This window comes from Symphalangus syndactylus, chromosome 8, assembly GCF_028878055.3.
Source record: "Symphalangus syndactylus isolate Jambi chromosome 8, NHGRI_mSymSyn1-v2.1_pri, whole genome shotgun sequence".
In the NCBI taxonomy this organism is placed as follows: domain Eukaryota; kingdom Metazoa; phylum Chordata; class Mammalia; order Primates; family Hylobatidae; genus Symphalangus; species Symphalangus syndactylus.
In genome coordinates, this window is record NC_072430.2 from 53,822,997 (window position 1) to 53,838,916 (window position 15,920).

The following is a 15,920-nucleotide window of genomic DNA, read 5'->3' on the forward strand; positions in this document are numbered from 1 at the left end:
CGCCTGTAATCCCAGCACTTTGGGAGGCTGAGGTGGGTGGGTCACCTGGGGTCGGGAGTTCGAGACCAGCCTGACCAACATGGAGAAACCCCATCTCTACTAAAAATACAAAATTAGCCAGGCGTGGTGGCGCATGCCTGTAATCCCAGCTACCCGGGAGGCTGAGGCAGGAGAATCGCTTGAACCTGGGAGGCGGAGGCTGCAGTTAGCCGAGATGTTTTTTAAAACATCTCATTGTTTTTTAAAAAAAAAAAAAGTTTGTGGAAAGAGAGCTGGATTACTAGTAATAGAGAGGAAAGCCCTACAGGGTCACCGTTGCTTCTCAGGGGCCGGTGCAGTGTGTGAGTGTCCCTCGTTCTGTGTAATATATATACCAAGTAGAGTATTTTTTCCAAGTATGTAGAATTTTTCCAAGTACCCTATGGTGAATTCTTTGTGGAACGAACATCTTCTAACATGGGATAATGACTGGTTCATGTATGTTTGGTTTTATGTGTAAATTTTTCTTAAAATAGTCCAAACTCTCGTTAATCCTCCTTGTTCTTATGGATTTTTTTTCATGATGTGCCTCACATCTTGTATTTTGCTTGTACTTACAGGTCATGTTCCTTGGGGAACTGGAAGAAATATTGGATGTGATTGAACCTTCACAATTTGTTAAAATCCAAGAACCTTTGTTTAAACAAATCGCCAAGTGTGTATCTAGCCCCCATTTTCAGGTTAGTAGTAAAGGGGACATGAGCCAGGGAGCATGAGTTATTTTGGTTAAATTTTATTTGTTTCAAAAGCAATGTAATGGACCCTAGCTACCTATTGTTTATTTGCTATCTCCTCACATGATGATAATTTTAATAGTGGCCAGCTTATCTGGAGCTCTTGCTACCTAACAGCCACAGTAATGGTGCTTTCTCTCCAGTAACTTTAATTCTCCTAACACCTTGCAAGGAGGGCATTATGTTTTTTTTAAAGACATACAGATGTGAACACTGAAGCTCAAAGTGGTCAAAAGTATTTCAGATAATTCCTAAATAAGTCGGCTGGTGGGGTTTCTCTAGTGTGTAAGAGAGAATGCTAAATAATGTTGAAGAGGAAAAGGAGAAACCCTAATATTCCGTACTACGCTAGATACTTTACGTACATTATTTATAAATGTCCCATTATCCTCTGAAGCTTTTCTAGATGAAAAAAAACAAACAAACTATGAGGCTCGGAGAACAATTTACTGTAGGTCCCAAGTTAATAGAGAGTAGAGTCAAATTTTGATCTTTGGTGTAGCTGCTTGCTAAAGCCAGTGACCTTCCCATAGCATTGCTCTGCCTCCTCGTGGCCATTCATGGCAACACTTTTCTTTTTTGGGGCCATGGCTGCAGTGCTGTGGAACCCACACAGGAGGGAAGAAGGGTAAACTGGGGGAGCACACGTTAGGTTTGATCCTTTGGCTGTCTCACCTAAGGCCCGTTTCATAAACCTAGACTCTGCCCATTGATTTTAAGAGATTGTTCAGACTGTGGTTCTTAGCACAGAACCAGACCTCTAACGGTGTCATTTGATGGTGGACTTTTTCCCTAAGCTGTCACTATGCTGCAGTTAGAGACACTAGCTGCTGCTGTTGTTTTGATTTCTGACCAAAAGACATGTTAGTATGTTAAAGCAGTGACTTTATGGCAGTCTGGCAGTTGTACCACAAAGCAAGAAAAAAGAAGATAGAAACCATGACAAGCCTGAGTAAAAATGGAAAAATTACAGAACAGTATATAGATATTTTGATACCACCCAGGGCCTTTAGTGCTCACACATCTGGATTGTTTACCTTATTTTTTTCAGTTTTCAGCAGGATGTTTGGCATTATGGAGGTCAAGGAACAAGTATCTTTTTAAAAATGAGCATCACCAGCTTGGCGCAGTGGCTCATGCCTGTGATCCCAGCACTTTGGGAGGCCGAGGCGGGTGGATCATGAGGTCAGGAGTTTGCAACCAGCCTGGCCAACATGGTGAAACCCCGTCTCTATTAAAAATACAAAAATTAGCTGGACGTAGTGGCAGATGCCTTTAATCCCAACTACTCGGGAAGCTGAGGCAGGAGAATCGCTTGAAACCGGAAGGTGGAGATTGCAGTGAGCTGAGATCGCGCCATTGTACTCCAGCCTGGGCAACAAGAGCGAAACTCCATCTAAAAAAAAAAAAAAAAGAAAGAAAAAAAAAAAAAGAGCATCACCAGATAGGCCTAAGTGATACTCAGAAGCTTAGGAAAGAGAGGCCATGTCTTGGTCAGCTCAGGCTGCCATAACATAACACCATAGACTGGTGACTTAAATGACATTTATTTTCTCATAGCCCTGGAGGCCAGAAGTTTGAGATCAGGATGACAGCATGGTTGGTTTCTGGTGAGATCCTGCTTTCTGGCATGCAGATGGCCTTCTTGCTGTATGCTCACGTGGCCTTTCCTGGCATATGCATACAGAGAGAGGCAATCTCACTCTCTTCCTCTTCTTATAAGGCCCCTGTATTATCTGGTTAGGACCCCACCCTTATGAGCTCATGTAACCTTAATTACCTCCTAAAAGGCTTGTGTCCAAATATGGTCATGTTGGGGATTAGGACTTCAGCATATGAATTGTGGAGGGGACACAATTCAATTTGTAGAAGAAAGAAAAAAGGATTTTAAATTATTTGGCAGAAGTAAAATTGCGGACAAAGGATAGAGGCTCTTCTTTATTTATTAAGTGTTCATTAATAAATGTTTGCTGGTTCATCCACAAACATTTATTAATGAATTTGCTGGTTCATCCATTTATTAAGTGGCCGCCCTATGTAGCCAGACACTTATCATTGTTTGCCTCAGGTATGGCATTAGGATCTGAGGTCTGCACACTGGTGACACTGCCTCTGTGTGTGCAGAAGGACAATGGATCCCAGGAAAGTAGTGGCTCTGTCCTATTGTCAGACATAGTAATTTTTAACTTTGCATAAACAATACCTTTCCTCTTTAAGGGGCTGGATACATACTTTTATTAGTGGGTTTACATATTAAAATGGATATATAAGAGATTAAGGAAGTTGTTCGAGTTAAATGGCAGGTAAATATTGGACTCTGGAGGAACATCCAAAGAGACCACGGGAGGATGCCAGTAAAGAAGGAGGCACCTAGGATTTTCCTCCAACCAGTTAGAATGTTCAGAACAGCCTCATTCTTACTCCTTTTTTCTCCCTCTCCTTGCCTCCTGCTTTATCTGTGTCAGCTACCTCATTTGCTTTGATGATTCCCAAACACATTGCCCTTGTCCATGCCTCTGCCCTAGTTTCCTTAATGCCCTCTACCTGGAATGCGCTTTCCTTCATCCTTCGAAGCCCAGCTTAAATGCCACTTGCCTATGTTACATTTCTTTCTTCTTTTTTTTTCTTTTTTTGAGATGGAGTCTTGCTGTGTTGCCCAGGCTGCAGTGCAGTGGTACAGTCACAGTTCACTGCAGCATCTGCCTCCCGGGTTCAAGTGATTCTTGTGCCTCAGCCTCCCAAGTAGCTGGGACCACAGGCACGCCCCACCGTGGCCAGCTAATTTTTATGTTTTTAGTAGAGATGGGGGTTTTTACCATGTTGGCCGGACTGGTCTCGAACTCCTGACCTCAAATGATCCACCCACCTTGGCCTCCCAAAGTGCTTAGATTACAGTCGTGAGCCACCACACCCAGCCCCACCTATGTTACATTTCTGCCACCCTTCTGTTTCCCAAGTCATCTGGATTGTTGATTCTACTCTTTTCCCCACCTTCCCCTGACACTTTATTCATGTATCTCATATAGCATCTGTCACAGTTTACATTGGATAGGCTTGTAGATGCCCCTTCTCCCACCAGTGTGTGAACTCTTTAGGGATAACAGAGTAAAGAGGTTAAGAATAGAGACTTTGGAATCTGCCACTTCCTAGCCATGTGACCTTGAGCCAATGGCTTCTCTCTCTGAGTCTCAGATTCTTCATCCACAAAATAGAAAAGTAATGGTACCAACTCTGTTGGTTGTGAGGAAATGAGATATTATATATGTGGGACACTTAGCACAGTGCCTGGCATATAGTGAACATGCAGTAATGATTGTTTTCTTTGTACTCTCAGGGTCTAGTGCCTAATGAGTCCCAGGGTTTTGTTTTGTTTTGTTTTTTGAACCAAGCTGAATAATGTAAATGGAAAAATTCTGATTTCTCAGTGTCTTTCGCTAGATACATCTTATACCATTTTGTTCTCTTCTAAAACACAGCTTCTTAATCTGTATAAATGAAGAAAGCCACTCCTTTTTCCCTTTTCCCCTGTAACTACCCTTTTTAGAGATTTTAGGTTTTGTTTTTGAGATGTTCCTTTGAATTCATGAAATCCAAGATGAGCCAATCAGGCCCAGCAGACCAAATTAGAGCCTGCTGATAGCATGGTGGGCAGAGAAAAGGGATCTAAGAGAGCAGAGAGGGTAGGTGCAGCCAGTGTCCCAGAGACCAGAAACTGAGCAGACATCTCCTGGCTTGCACAGGAAGGGACCAGAAACAAACTCTGGAAGAAGCCCTAGAAGTGAGGCCCAGTCTTTACCATTTATTGTCAGTGTAACCTTGCCTACATTACTCAGTCTCCCTGAATCTCTGTGTCCTCATCTGTAAAATGAGCACAATAGTATCTCCTTCTGGGATGGTGGTAAGGATGATACATTCTACTTGCTGTGTGGGCACAGTGCCTGCCCATAGGAGGTACTTAGTAAATATTGGCCGCTCTACAGGGATGGGCAACTGTGGGTGTTCCTCAGTAGCTGTGACTGAATGCTAACCATATGCTGGGCACTGGGTTCGATCTAAGTGTATGTGATGAAAAACATAAGAAAGGGGACTGGTGAGATGTGCTAAAGTGATGTCAGGAAAGTGTGGAATCAGATGACATGGGCAGAATTAGAGAAGAATATAAATTAACAGGAAAACTTCTTTTCCTTCCCTGAGTCGATGAACCACTTGAACCACTCTGGACTTTTTTTGGTGGGAGGAGAAGACATGGTCTTGCTCTGTCACCCAAGCTGGAGTTCAGTGGCATGATCTCCACTCACTGCAACCTCCGCCTCCCAGGCTCAAGCAGTCCTCCCACCTCAACCTCCCAAGTAGGTGGGACTATAGGCACATGCCACCAATCCCGGCTAATTTTTGTGTTTTTGTAGAGGTGAGGTCTTCCCATGTTACCCAGGCTGGTCTCAGACTCTTGGGCTCAAGTGATCTGCCTGCCTTGGCCTCCCAAAGTGCTGGGATTACAGGTGTGAGCCACCGTGCCTGGCCCACTTTGGAATTTTCTAAGAGATTTAAAATCCACAAACATTTAAAATGTGGGCCAGGCGCGGTGGTTCCACGCCTGTAATCCCAACACTTTGGGAGACTGAGGTGGGTGGATCACGAGGTCAGGAGATCAAGACCATCCTGGCCAACGTGGTGAAACCCCATCTCTACTAAAAATACAAAAATTAGCTAGGCGTAGTGGTGTGTGCCTGTAATCCCAGCTACTCGGGAGGCTGAGGCAGGAGAATCGCTTGAACCCGGGAGGTGGAGGTTGCAGAGAGCCGAGATCGCGCCACTAGCGAGACTCTCATCTCAAAAAAAAAAAAATGAAAATGTGATTAATATTTAATTTTACTTTTAATTGAATGATTTAAAAATAGCCCTTTTAAAATACTTTTGTTTGGAAAGATTTATAATTTTGTTTTATCTTTGTCTTTTTCTCTCTCTTAACATTTTTTTTTTCTTTTCCCAAAGGTGGCAGAAAGAGCACTCTATTATTGGAATAATGAATACATCATGAGTTTGATAGAAGAAAACTCTAACGTCATCCTTCCCATCATGTTTTCCAGCCTTTATAGGATTTCAAAAGAACATTGGAATCCGTAGGTTTTCAGTTTCTTTCCTCCGTTCTCTTCCTCCCTTCCTCTCTTTCTTTCCCTTCAGCGTTATTATGTGCCAGATGCTGTCCTTGTTGCTGAAGACGTATGTGAAAAGATAAAATCCTTACCTTCTGGGGATTCACTGACTGGAGAAAATAAACAGCTACTTTAACAAAATACCAGTTAAAATATCTGCTTACTAGACAGGCTTCTTGATCTATGAAGGTAGCAGATCTTTTGGGGAGGCACTGCAGCTGAGAGGAGAGGTGTGTAGATACTGACAGAATGGCCATGCTTAGACTGTATCTGAAAGGAATTTGGCAGGTGGATGGCAAATTCAGACAGTGGGTCGATCCATCACGTTAAAAGGCACAAAGATGTAAAAAGCGGCTGTCAGTTTCTGAGACCTGTGAGTTTGGGAGGGCTGAGGCACAAGGTCTTTTGGGGAGGGTGCTAGAGGATGTGGCTAGAAAAGATTGTGGGACTCGTGTGAGCCTTCAGCAAGTAGGTGATGAGGAAGTACTGAAGGGTTGTAAGTGGGGAAGTGGTCTGACCAGGTTTGCATTTTAGTGTGATCTATTTCTTAACAGCCAACTCAGCCGCTATGTGTATCTCTTGGAAAGGAAGAAGTTTAAAATCATGAAGGGAAGTTTAACATCCAGCTCTATGAAAGTTAAAGCATTCTGAATTTGAATGCCTTTAGATTTTTCTCTGTGGAATAGAAGGAAAATTTAATGTGGCATTTAAAAATTGGGAGATACAATTCGGTATATTCATAGTGTTTATCTTTAAAAATTTTGCATGTAATTATAAAATATCACATTTCTCATTTTTCAAATTTGCCTAATTATATTAATAGAACTTGTAAAAATAAGGAGCTGATAAACAGTTAAGTCCCTTTATACAGATAGTCTCTTGAGGACCTAGAGAATGGTTCTAGCAAGTGTCTGTAACTACTCAGTATACTACATTTGGTGCTTTCCCACCACTGCCCTTGGGAGGAAGGTCATTCTGGAACCTTAACAGAAAAGAACTTAAATTTTCCTTTTAATGGCACAAGGCAGAAGCTACACAGCAAGTGTACTTTCTTGTAAATGTTTTGGAAACATCAGACTCATGGTTTATTTAATATATGGCTAATTTTTACCAATGCATTTTTCAGTGGTATTAGGAGCATGTTTGTTGCAGAACGGAAGCAACGGATATTTTTGCAAAAGGAAAAGCTATTTAGACTCTAGTCTGAAGCTATCAAGCCTATCATAACCTTGTCCTCACATTGCCCAAGAGCTAATTCTTGTCAAGCATGGGCTACCATTTTACCATTTTGGCTGTTTAGCTGTATAGTGTCCCATAGCTAATAGCAACCATTCTAGGTTGCCAGTTATCTTATCAGCATATATTTTGGGTCAGCAAGACTGGTGCAGATCAGAGCTAGATAATTAATTCATATTGAACCACCCAACCTACATGAGGGCTTGATTTCATTTCTTTGGATAAGAATAATTTATATATATACACATATATATATCTAACATTTGTTTCTATGGAAGTAGCTTCTGATTTTGATGAATTATGTGTTATTTAGAAAATAGAATTCTATGCAAATTCAGGTGTCTAAGGTTAGTGCTATCACAGATGCTTATTTTAAGGTGAAGTTGCTTTACTATTATACTTGCCTTTTTATTAAATGAAATTATCAAATGCCCACAGGCAGCTCTATTCTGGGTGCCAATAATTAGAAGGGCAGGCCGGGTGTGGTGGCTTATGCCTATAATCCCATCACTTTGGGAGGCCGAGGCAGGCGGATCCCCTGAGGTTGGGAGTTCGAGAACAGCCTGACCAACATGGAGAAACCTCGTCTCTACTAAAAATACAAAATTAGCCAGGCGTGGTGGCTCGCTTCTGTAATCCCAGCTACCCAGGAGACTGAGGCAGGAGAATTGCTTGAACCCAGGAGATTGTGGTTGCGGTGAGCCAAGATGGTGCCATTGCACTCCAGCCTGGGCAACAAGAGCGAAACTCTGTCGCAAAAAAAAAAAAAAAAAAAATTAGAAGGGCAAAGTTAGATTTTTTTTTTCTAGTTCTACCACCCCTCAGAAAATTATCTTGCCTTGAAATCTCTTGATTTGGAAATGAACTGTAGGTCATTTTCAGTTGTTCCAACTAAAAAAGGATACAATGTGCAGTACGAGAAATCATTCAGACAAAAGTTGTGCTTTTGCTTTCTTCATTCAGTATCCCATTTTATAAGACTAACTAACACGCTCCCTTTTTTCTGTGCTTTCCAGGGCTATTGTAGCGTTGGTGTACAATGTGTTGAAGGCATTTATGGAAATGAACAGCACCATGTTTGACGAGCTGACAGCCACATACAAGTCAGATCGTCAGCGGTAACTTTTTAAAGCTTTTTTGTCAGCTGTGCATAAAATTATTGAGTTTTTTCCTTGCTCTTTGCTGAAGTTGCCTAATTGTACCCCAAATCTTAAGCAGCACAATTTTGTTTACAATCATGCATTGCTTAACAACCAGTATATGTTCTGAGGAATGCATCCTTAGTCAATTGTATTGTGTGAACATCATAAGTGTACAGTAATTACACAAACCTAGATGGTATAGCCTACTATGACACACCTGAGCTATGTGGTATTGCCTGTTCTTCCCAGGCTACAAACCTGTACAGCGTGTTACCGTGGTGAATACCGTAGCCAATTGTAACACAAATCACTAGGCAGTAGGCCTTTTTCAACCCTGTTAAAATTTTATGGGACCACCATGGTATATGTGGTCTGTGTTGACCAAAATGTTGTTATTCGGCACATGACTGTATTTATATATTCATTTTTGCACGCTTATTAACTGTGTCTTTATTACTGTGCCACTGAGTAACAAAGCTTTGTGACACTGTCATTTTGATAAAGCCCGCTTTCTTTCCTTTCTTTAATAATATTTCAGTTCTGCCTCAGGGTTAAGAGCCTAGCATATAACTGGTATTTTAGGTTCACTTAAAGGGACCATCAGGTAGTTTGCTCTCTGGGATTCACTCCCACTCTGAGCTTACTTGAAGTATAATTGGGCAGATCTTGTACTTCACTCCAGTAGCGGGGGAAATGAGGCATCATTTATCTAGCTCTTGGGCCCAGGACTTACTAGAACCCAACAAATTTATTACAATTTAAAGATCAGTGAAAAGAACATGAAGGTTAATAGTCTGGTATTAACCAGAAATGTTTGAGACCATATGGGAGAACAAACCAGTGGAACTCTTTATGATAAATGCTTATGGCTTAGTAAAACTCTTGTCCAATGCATTCTACTTTCCAAAAGATGTACTTGGGGAGATTATGGAAATCTAGAGAGCTCTTAGTAGTTGAGCCTGTGGTTTGGCTTTGATGACCCATAAGCAGATGTCAGCTTTGTATATCATAAAACTGTGGACCTTAGAGGACTCAGAGATGTGTGTGAGTGTTCATACCCAGGGTCTTGCTGAACCTCTCTGGTTCCCTTGGTGCTTTGCTTTGTCTCATTTTTAGTCTGTCACTTGCATTTTATTGATAAAAAGAGCAATGAGGGGAAAGGCTTGATGGCAGAGGGACCATTGCAATGATTTTTTTATTCTAAGTTACCAGCGATGTGGTTTATGAAAACCAACTTAATTATGGAATGTGGTGAGTATTTAGCTGAGAATCTCTGAAGAGGCTGAGATTTTTTACCCAGAATATTGGGATTATTATCAATTATGGGATATGTTATTCCATACTCACAGTTTAAACAACTTTTTTTTTTTTTTGAGATAGAGTCTCGCTCTGTTGCCCAGGCTGGAGTGCAGTGGCGTGATCTCGGCACACTGCAAGCTCCACCTCCCGGGTTCATGCCATTCTCCTGCCTCAGCCTCCTGAGTACCTGGGACTACAGGCGCCTGCCATCACGCCCAGCTAATTTTTTGTATTATTACTAGAGACAGGGTTTCACTGTGTTAGTCACGATGGTCTCGATCTCCTGACCTCATGATCCACCCGCCTCGGCCTCCCAAAGTGCTGGGATTACAGGCGTAAGCCACCTCGCCCAGCCTTAAACAACTTTTAATTCACTATATTAGCGATTGTTGCAAATTATAAATTTATAATAACCCTCCTTGCCCCAAACTTAGAATCTTTAAAGGATGTTACTTAAAAAAGGGCCAAGGGTACATTTTAATACTGTGGTGCACCATTAAAGGTGCATTGTGCATAACATCTTCTCTGAAAGCTCATTATTATTATCCTAGTTGAACCAGGATTAAATCTGTAGAATCTCATCAAGAATATTGAAGAACTTGGCTGGGCACGGTAGCTCACGCCTGTAATCCCAGCACTTTGGGAGGCTGAGGTGGGCGGATCATCTGAGGTCAGGAGTTCGAAACCATCCTGGCCAACATGGTGAAACCCTGTCTCTACTAAAAATATAAAAATTAGCCAGGCACGGTGGCATACGCTTGTGGTCCCAGCTACTAGGGAGACTGAGTTGGGAGGGTCACTTGAACCTGGGAGGTGGAGGTTGCAGTGAGCTAAGATCACGCCACTGTCCTCCAGCTTGGACATTGGAGTGAGACTCTGTCTCAAAAAAAAAAAAAAAAAAAAAAAGAGAATATTGAAGAACTTATTTCCACTCAAATTATTTGGTTTGTATTTAGTGAACTTCAATAATAAAACTATTTTCTGATTATTATCTAAATAGACTAAACCCTTGAAAAAGATGAGAATTAACTAAGGGGACAAGGAATAGATAAAACTATGAGGTTGATTGTGATATTCTGGCATATTACAGTTATTTATAATGAGTGTACTTTCTTAATGAGAAAATGGGGGCCAGGCGTAGTGGCTCACGCCTGTAATCCCAGCACTTTGGGAGTCCTTGGCAGGCGGATCACCTGAGGTTGGGAGTTTGCAACCAGCCTGACCAACATGGAGAAACCCCATCTCTACTAAAAAATACAAAATTAGCCGGGCGTGGAGGCACATGCCTGTAATCCCAGCTACTCGGGGGGCTGAGGCAGGAGAATCACTTGAACCCGGGAAGGGGAGGTTGCCTTTAGCAGAGTTTGCATCATTGTACTCCAGCCTGGGCAACAAGAGCAATCCCAGCTCTTTGGGAGGCTGAGATGGGCGGATCACGAGGTCAGGAGATTGAGACTATCCTGGCTAACATGGTGAAACCCCGTCTCTGCTAAAACTACAAAAAATTAGCCAGGCGTGGTGGCGGGCGCTGGTAGTCCCAGCTACTCGGGAGGCTGAGGCAGGAGAATGGCGTGAACCCAGGAGGCAGAGCTTGCAGTGAGCCGAGATTGCACCACTGCACTCCAGCCTGGGCGACAGAGCGAGACTCTGTCTCAAAAAAAAAAAAAAAAGAGAAAATAGGTTTTTAAAAGCAAGGATAATAATTTGTCAAATGAGCAATAGAAGGGTGTACTGACAGATGGAAACATTGGTTTCTCCATAGGTGTGGGAATAGGACAAGGGAATGAAGAAATTTAGTTGGTACCGTCAGAGAATAACTGAATGGACAGTTTTACTTCAGGAGGGCAAGAAGTTAATGGTTTCAGTTCAGATCAAATTTTGAAATATTACAAATCTGAAAATGGTGGGTGGAATAAGTACGTAACACTGTTAGATACATATGCCAACATTAGTGCTATGTAAAATTGAAATTAGAAGAGAATTTGACAATATCCCCTGCATGACAGTGTGGTTAAGCGTTAAAATTTCCACCTACAGGGAGAGAGAAAAGTGGGAAAGATTGGGGGTGACAATAACTATATCAGCAATATTTAGAATTTTTAAAGATAAAGTTGTCAGTATGAAAGCTGTGTGATAACTGAGCATAATGCTCAGTTGGAAGAAAAGCCCCACAGGATAAATTGCATTGAGTGCTATAAATCTCTTTATCAAAAGCATGAAACACTTTAGTAACAAGATGAGGAATGTTTTAATGATGTCTACACTTAATTAACCAATTTATGCCTAGTGTTCCATTATTGGAACGCTAAGCTTGTGGGAGTTATTTTTATCCCACTGCTCAAGGTCATTGCCAAGGTCTGATTTTTCACAAAAAAATTTTGCAACCTCTGGCATAAATGGGTTAAAACTGCAAATTAGGGCAATGTGAACCTGAAATACATTGAAATGTTTTTTAGTTGAGTAGAATTCCAAGCCCTTGCTTACCATCCCCTTCTGTCTCCAAATAAAAAGTCATATTCATCGAAAGTCAGCAGGATCTATAGATTTGATTTATACATACCCAAATTGTGTTCTTTGCTAACATTTATTTAGACCTCATAATTATCCCCAGACTGTACTGAGAAACAAAAAGTGATAATTTGTCAAACAGCTTGATTATATTTAGAATCTGGAATGCACCAGGAGTGGTGCTGCACACCTGTAGTCCCAGCCACTCAGGAGGCTGAGGCAAGAGGATTGCTTGAGCCCAGGTGGTTGAGGCTACAGTGAGCTATGATTGTGCCACTGCACTTTAGCCTGAGTGACAGAATGAGACCCTGACTCTAAGAAAAAAACAAAAGCAAAAACAAAAAAACCAGAAGAAGTTTGGTGGATTATCTAATCTTGCCCTTATTGTCCTATAAGTGCAATTTTTTCAGGGTCAAAATGAACAAATAGGTAATTATATGAAAACTAGTCTGCTTACTGAAATTTATATTGTGCAGATTTGTATTTGAGATAGCTGAAACTAATTATGGTAAACAAGACCTAAGTTATGAAAATATTACCTATTAGATCATGATATTAATTACCATATGGCTTTACTAAGCCATAAGCATTTATTGTAAAGAGTTCCACTGGTTTGTGCTCCCATATGGTCTTAAACATTTCTGGTTAATACCAGACAATTATGGCATTATAATTCAACATTTCCTCAAGTCTCTAGTGGAATAAGAATATAAAATTACTTAGGTTTTTCTTGAGTTTTTTGGGAGTTGGAGGGGATGAAGATTAATCTCTATTGCTCTAGCTATTAATATAACTTTTAAAAAACATTGGTTATAATGTTTTAAAAAATGAGGCATTGGAATTACATACAAATGTCACTCAACCCATGTGGATTTCCCTGCATAGAAATTGTACTGTGGCTGAAGTTTTAATCCTTGTTAAGTGAGGTAGTGCATGGATTATATCCCCATGCCTGAGATGGTGGAGCCCCCATTTTCAGGAATTATCTGAATTCCTGGATTTATGAATGTTAATCTGGATCTGCCTTTTTTTTTTTTTTTTTTTTGGAGGCGGAGTCTTGCTCTGTCCGCCAGGCTGGAGGGCAGTGGTATGATCTCGGCTCGCTGCAATCTCCGCCCCCCACAATCTCTGCCTCCCGGGTTCAAGCAATTCTCCTACCTCAGCCTCCCAAGTAGCTGGGACTACAGGCACACGCCACCATGCCCGGCTAATTTTTGTATTTTTAGTAGAGACGGGGTCTCACCAGTGATCCACCCACCTCGGCCTCCCAAAGTGCTAGAGTTACAGACGTGAACCACTGCGCCTAGCCTGGGTCTGCTTTTTATTGGTTCGCTGCAACATGGAAAAACCAGAGACAGTGTAGTGAATTATTTTTAATAAATGTGAATTTATTTAATTTACAATATAGTTTTATATTCCTGCATCATGTACTTCCTACTTGGTTGATGTTAAAAATCCTTTTTTTGTAAAAATGTAATTTTAAAATGTCCTTGGCAAAATAAAGTTTGTCGATTCTAATTTGGACATCCAATTTTTCGGGGAAGTTTTACCAAATAGTGAAATCTCAAAGTCTCAAAATCACTAAATTTAAAATCAGTGAAATTGATATTGAACCCAATTCGAAGGCTTGATGCATTAAAATTTACTACATAATAATATCAACCAAGTTCTTTTCAGATCATTAAAAGTGAAATCACAAGTTTTCAGTTTCTTCTAAACTGCTGAAGAATTTAAATATACATGAGGTAGGAAAAATAGATATGAATAAAGGCGCAGATATATTTTCTTGACCTACTATATTCTCTGTATCAGTGTCATCTCCAGCATCCTTTTTGAGAAACTATTTGGAGATAAAGAAAAGTTAAGATTCTTACTAAGCTGCAAGTGAAAATCACTAATATGCCCTTGATTTTACAATAACTGATGCATATAAGTCATTCCCATTTTTGTTTCTTAGTAATTTTAATTTTCTGAATTAAGCTAAGTATAAAGGAGTGTCAAGGTGAAATTGTAAAATATTCATTGTTGCATAATCTCATTAAACCTCAGCTGTTCACATTGTATTCTATTTCTTCCTCAGTGAGAAAAAGAAAGAAAAGGAGCGTGAAGAATTGTGGAAAAAATTGGAGGACCTGGAGTTAAAGAGAGGTCTTAGACGTGATGGAATAATTCCAACTTAACAAAAACAATGACAACAACATTACTAACCTGTGGAGTCACACATTTATGTAGTAGAAGATGGAGCAACAGTTTTCTGTATTGTGCAACTTTACAGTAGATTTCACATTTGTTTCATTATTACAACAGCACTGTATATACCTGTCTCTAAGTAAAGGAAAAAACAAAATAAGGACTTCAATCCAAAGTTTGGACAGTAGATGGACTTCTCAGAACTTTGCAAACATAATCATTGTTCTAACCCTCTTTTAAAAAAAAAAAATCGGTCTTCAAAGATCTGTTGATGAAATTGCTATGTTAAAATTCCATTATCGGGAGTTCCTTATTTATCACTAGCAGAGAGTATGATACAATTTTCAAATGTGAACAATCTTAAATTTAGCTTGTCTTTCTGCTAAGCTGTTAAATGTATTTATAGTAAAGGAAGAAAAAAAGACTGTCATTTCCTTATAAGTTTGTATAACATCCTCCTCTGGATAACTTGACTGTAATTTGACATCTTTTTCTTTTGCACATCTTCCCGAGTTGAATGTCCACGTGGAATGGGGTCATGAATTATAAAAGTCCCTGATAAGAGTTTTGTTTACTGGGGTGAACATCTTTCCAGTAACCAGGTAGTCCTGGTACTCCTTTAGTTTTAAAATTAGGAGTTAAAAGAGAAGAGGTGATAAACATAGTAGGGAAGGGAATATTGTATTCATGCATCAGTTTATGGTGAATCCAAATCAATGTCTTGAATCCTTTGAAAACAGGCACTGGGACATCACAGGCTTCAGTACCTGACCAGTATTAGTTGCATATATCATTGAACACACATACCAGAGATGTTTTAGAAATGTGAGAAAAACATCCTTTTGGACCATTTGAAATAAGAAAAACACTAAACAATACAACCATGAAATTGATCGCCGGGATTGCAAATCTAATTGGGAAAAGAGTTGAGCAAACAGCTTGGACTGTTTGGAGTTGTTGCCTTACTTTTTAATATGTATTTATAAAGTATTCCAGCAAAAGAGGATGTAGCCTCTGGGAAAAAACAAACATGTTACAGTGTTTTTTGTAGATTCTCGTTCTATATCTCATCACAGCGCCAGCCCTGTTTTTAGCCAGAAAGGATTCAGGATAAACATTATTATGCATTCTGAATTGGATGCATATTCCTAACTACTGTATTTGTTACCAAAAGTGGTTCTACAAATGCTACTGAAAAAAATCTGGAAATTCCTAATGTCCTGAGTATTAATAATAAAGTTTAAAAATGCTTTTATATCAAAGGTGCATCGTGACCAAATTGTTTAAGAAAAAGAACAAAAAAAACAAAATCTAGGGCTGTATTATATATATATATATATATATATCTTATTGGCTCTCTGCTTTGTATTTAAATGAAGAATCTTACATCTTGGGTAGGTAGACTGCTGATAAAACTTGTGTACAGTATGTACTTACCTAATGCAGTTGCATTATTATGTACTGAAAGATATGTGTTTGGAGGTTTATTCCAGGATGCTTTTGCTTGTTATGGACGTGGCAGCAGTGAGTTGGTAATCCTAAACCATCACTTCCAGCAGTATTCACGGTATAGAGCTGATTCTGTGTTCATGTGTTGAATTGTGATAGTAGCAAACATG

General features: G+C 40.1%; 1 protein-coding gene across 3 annotated transcripts in view; it reads left to right on the top strand.

Annotated features, from left to right (window-relative positions):
* The window catches only part of PPP2R5E (protein phosphatase 2 regulatory subunit B'epsilon), a 184,550-nt gene extending 168,987 nt beyond the window's left edge, over nt 1-15,563 (top strand). For 2 of the 3 annotated variants that reach the window (XM_055289145.2, XM_055289144.2), the window contains exons 11-14: nt 600-719; nt 5,766-5,893; nt 8,179-8,280; nt 14,192-15,563. In XM_055289145.2, the coding sequence (XP_055145120.1) occupies nt 600-719; nt 5,766-5,893; nt 8,179-8,280; nt 14,192-14,291 (450 nt within the window). In that variant the 3' untranslated portion in view covers nt 14,292-15,563. The remainder of the gene's footprint in view (nt 1-599; nt 720-5,765; nt 5,894-8,178; nt 8,281-14,191) is intronic. The other variant, XM_055289146.2, reaches the window with a different exon arrangement.
* Nucleotides 15,564-15,920: the final 357 nt, after the last annotated feature.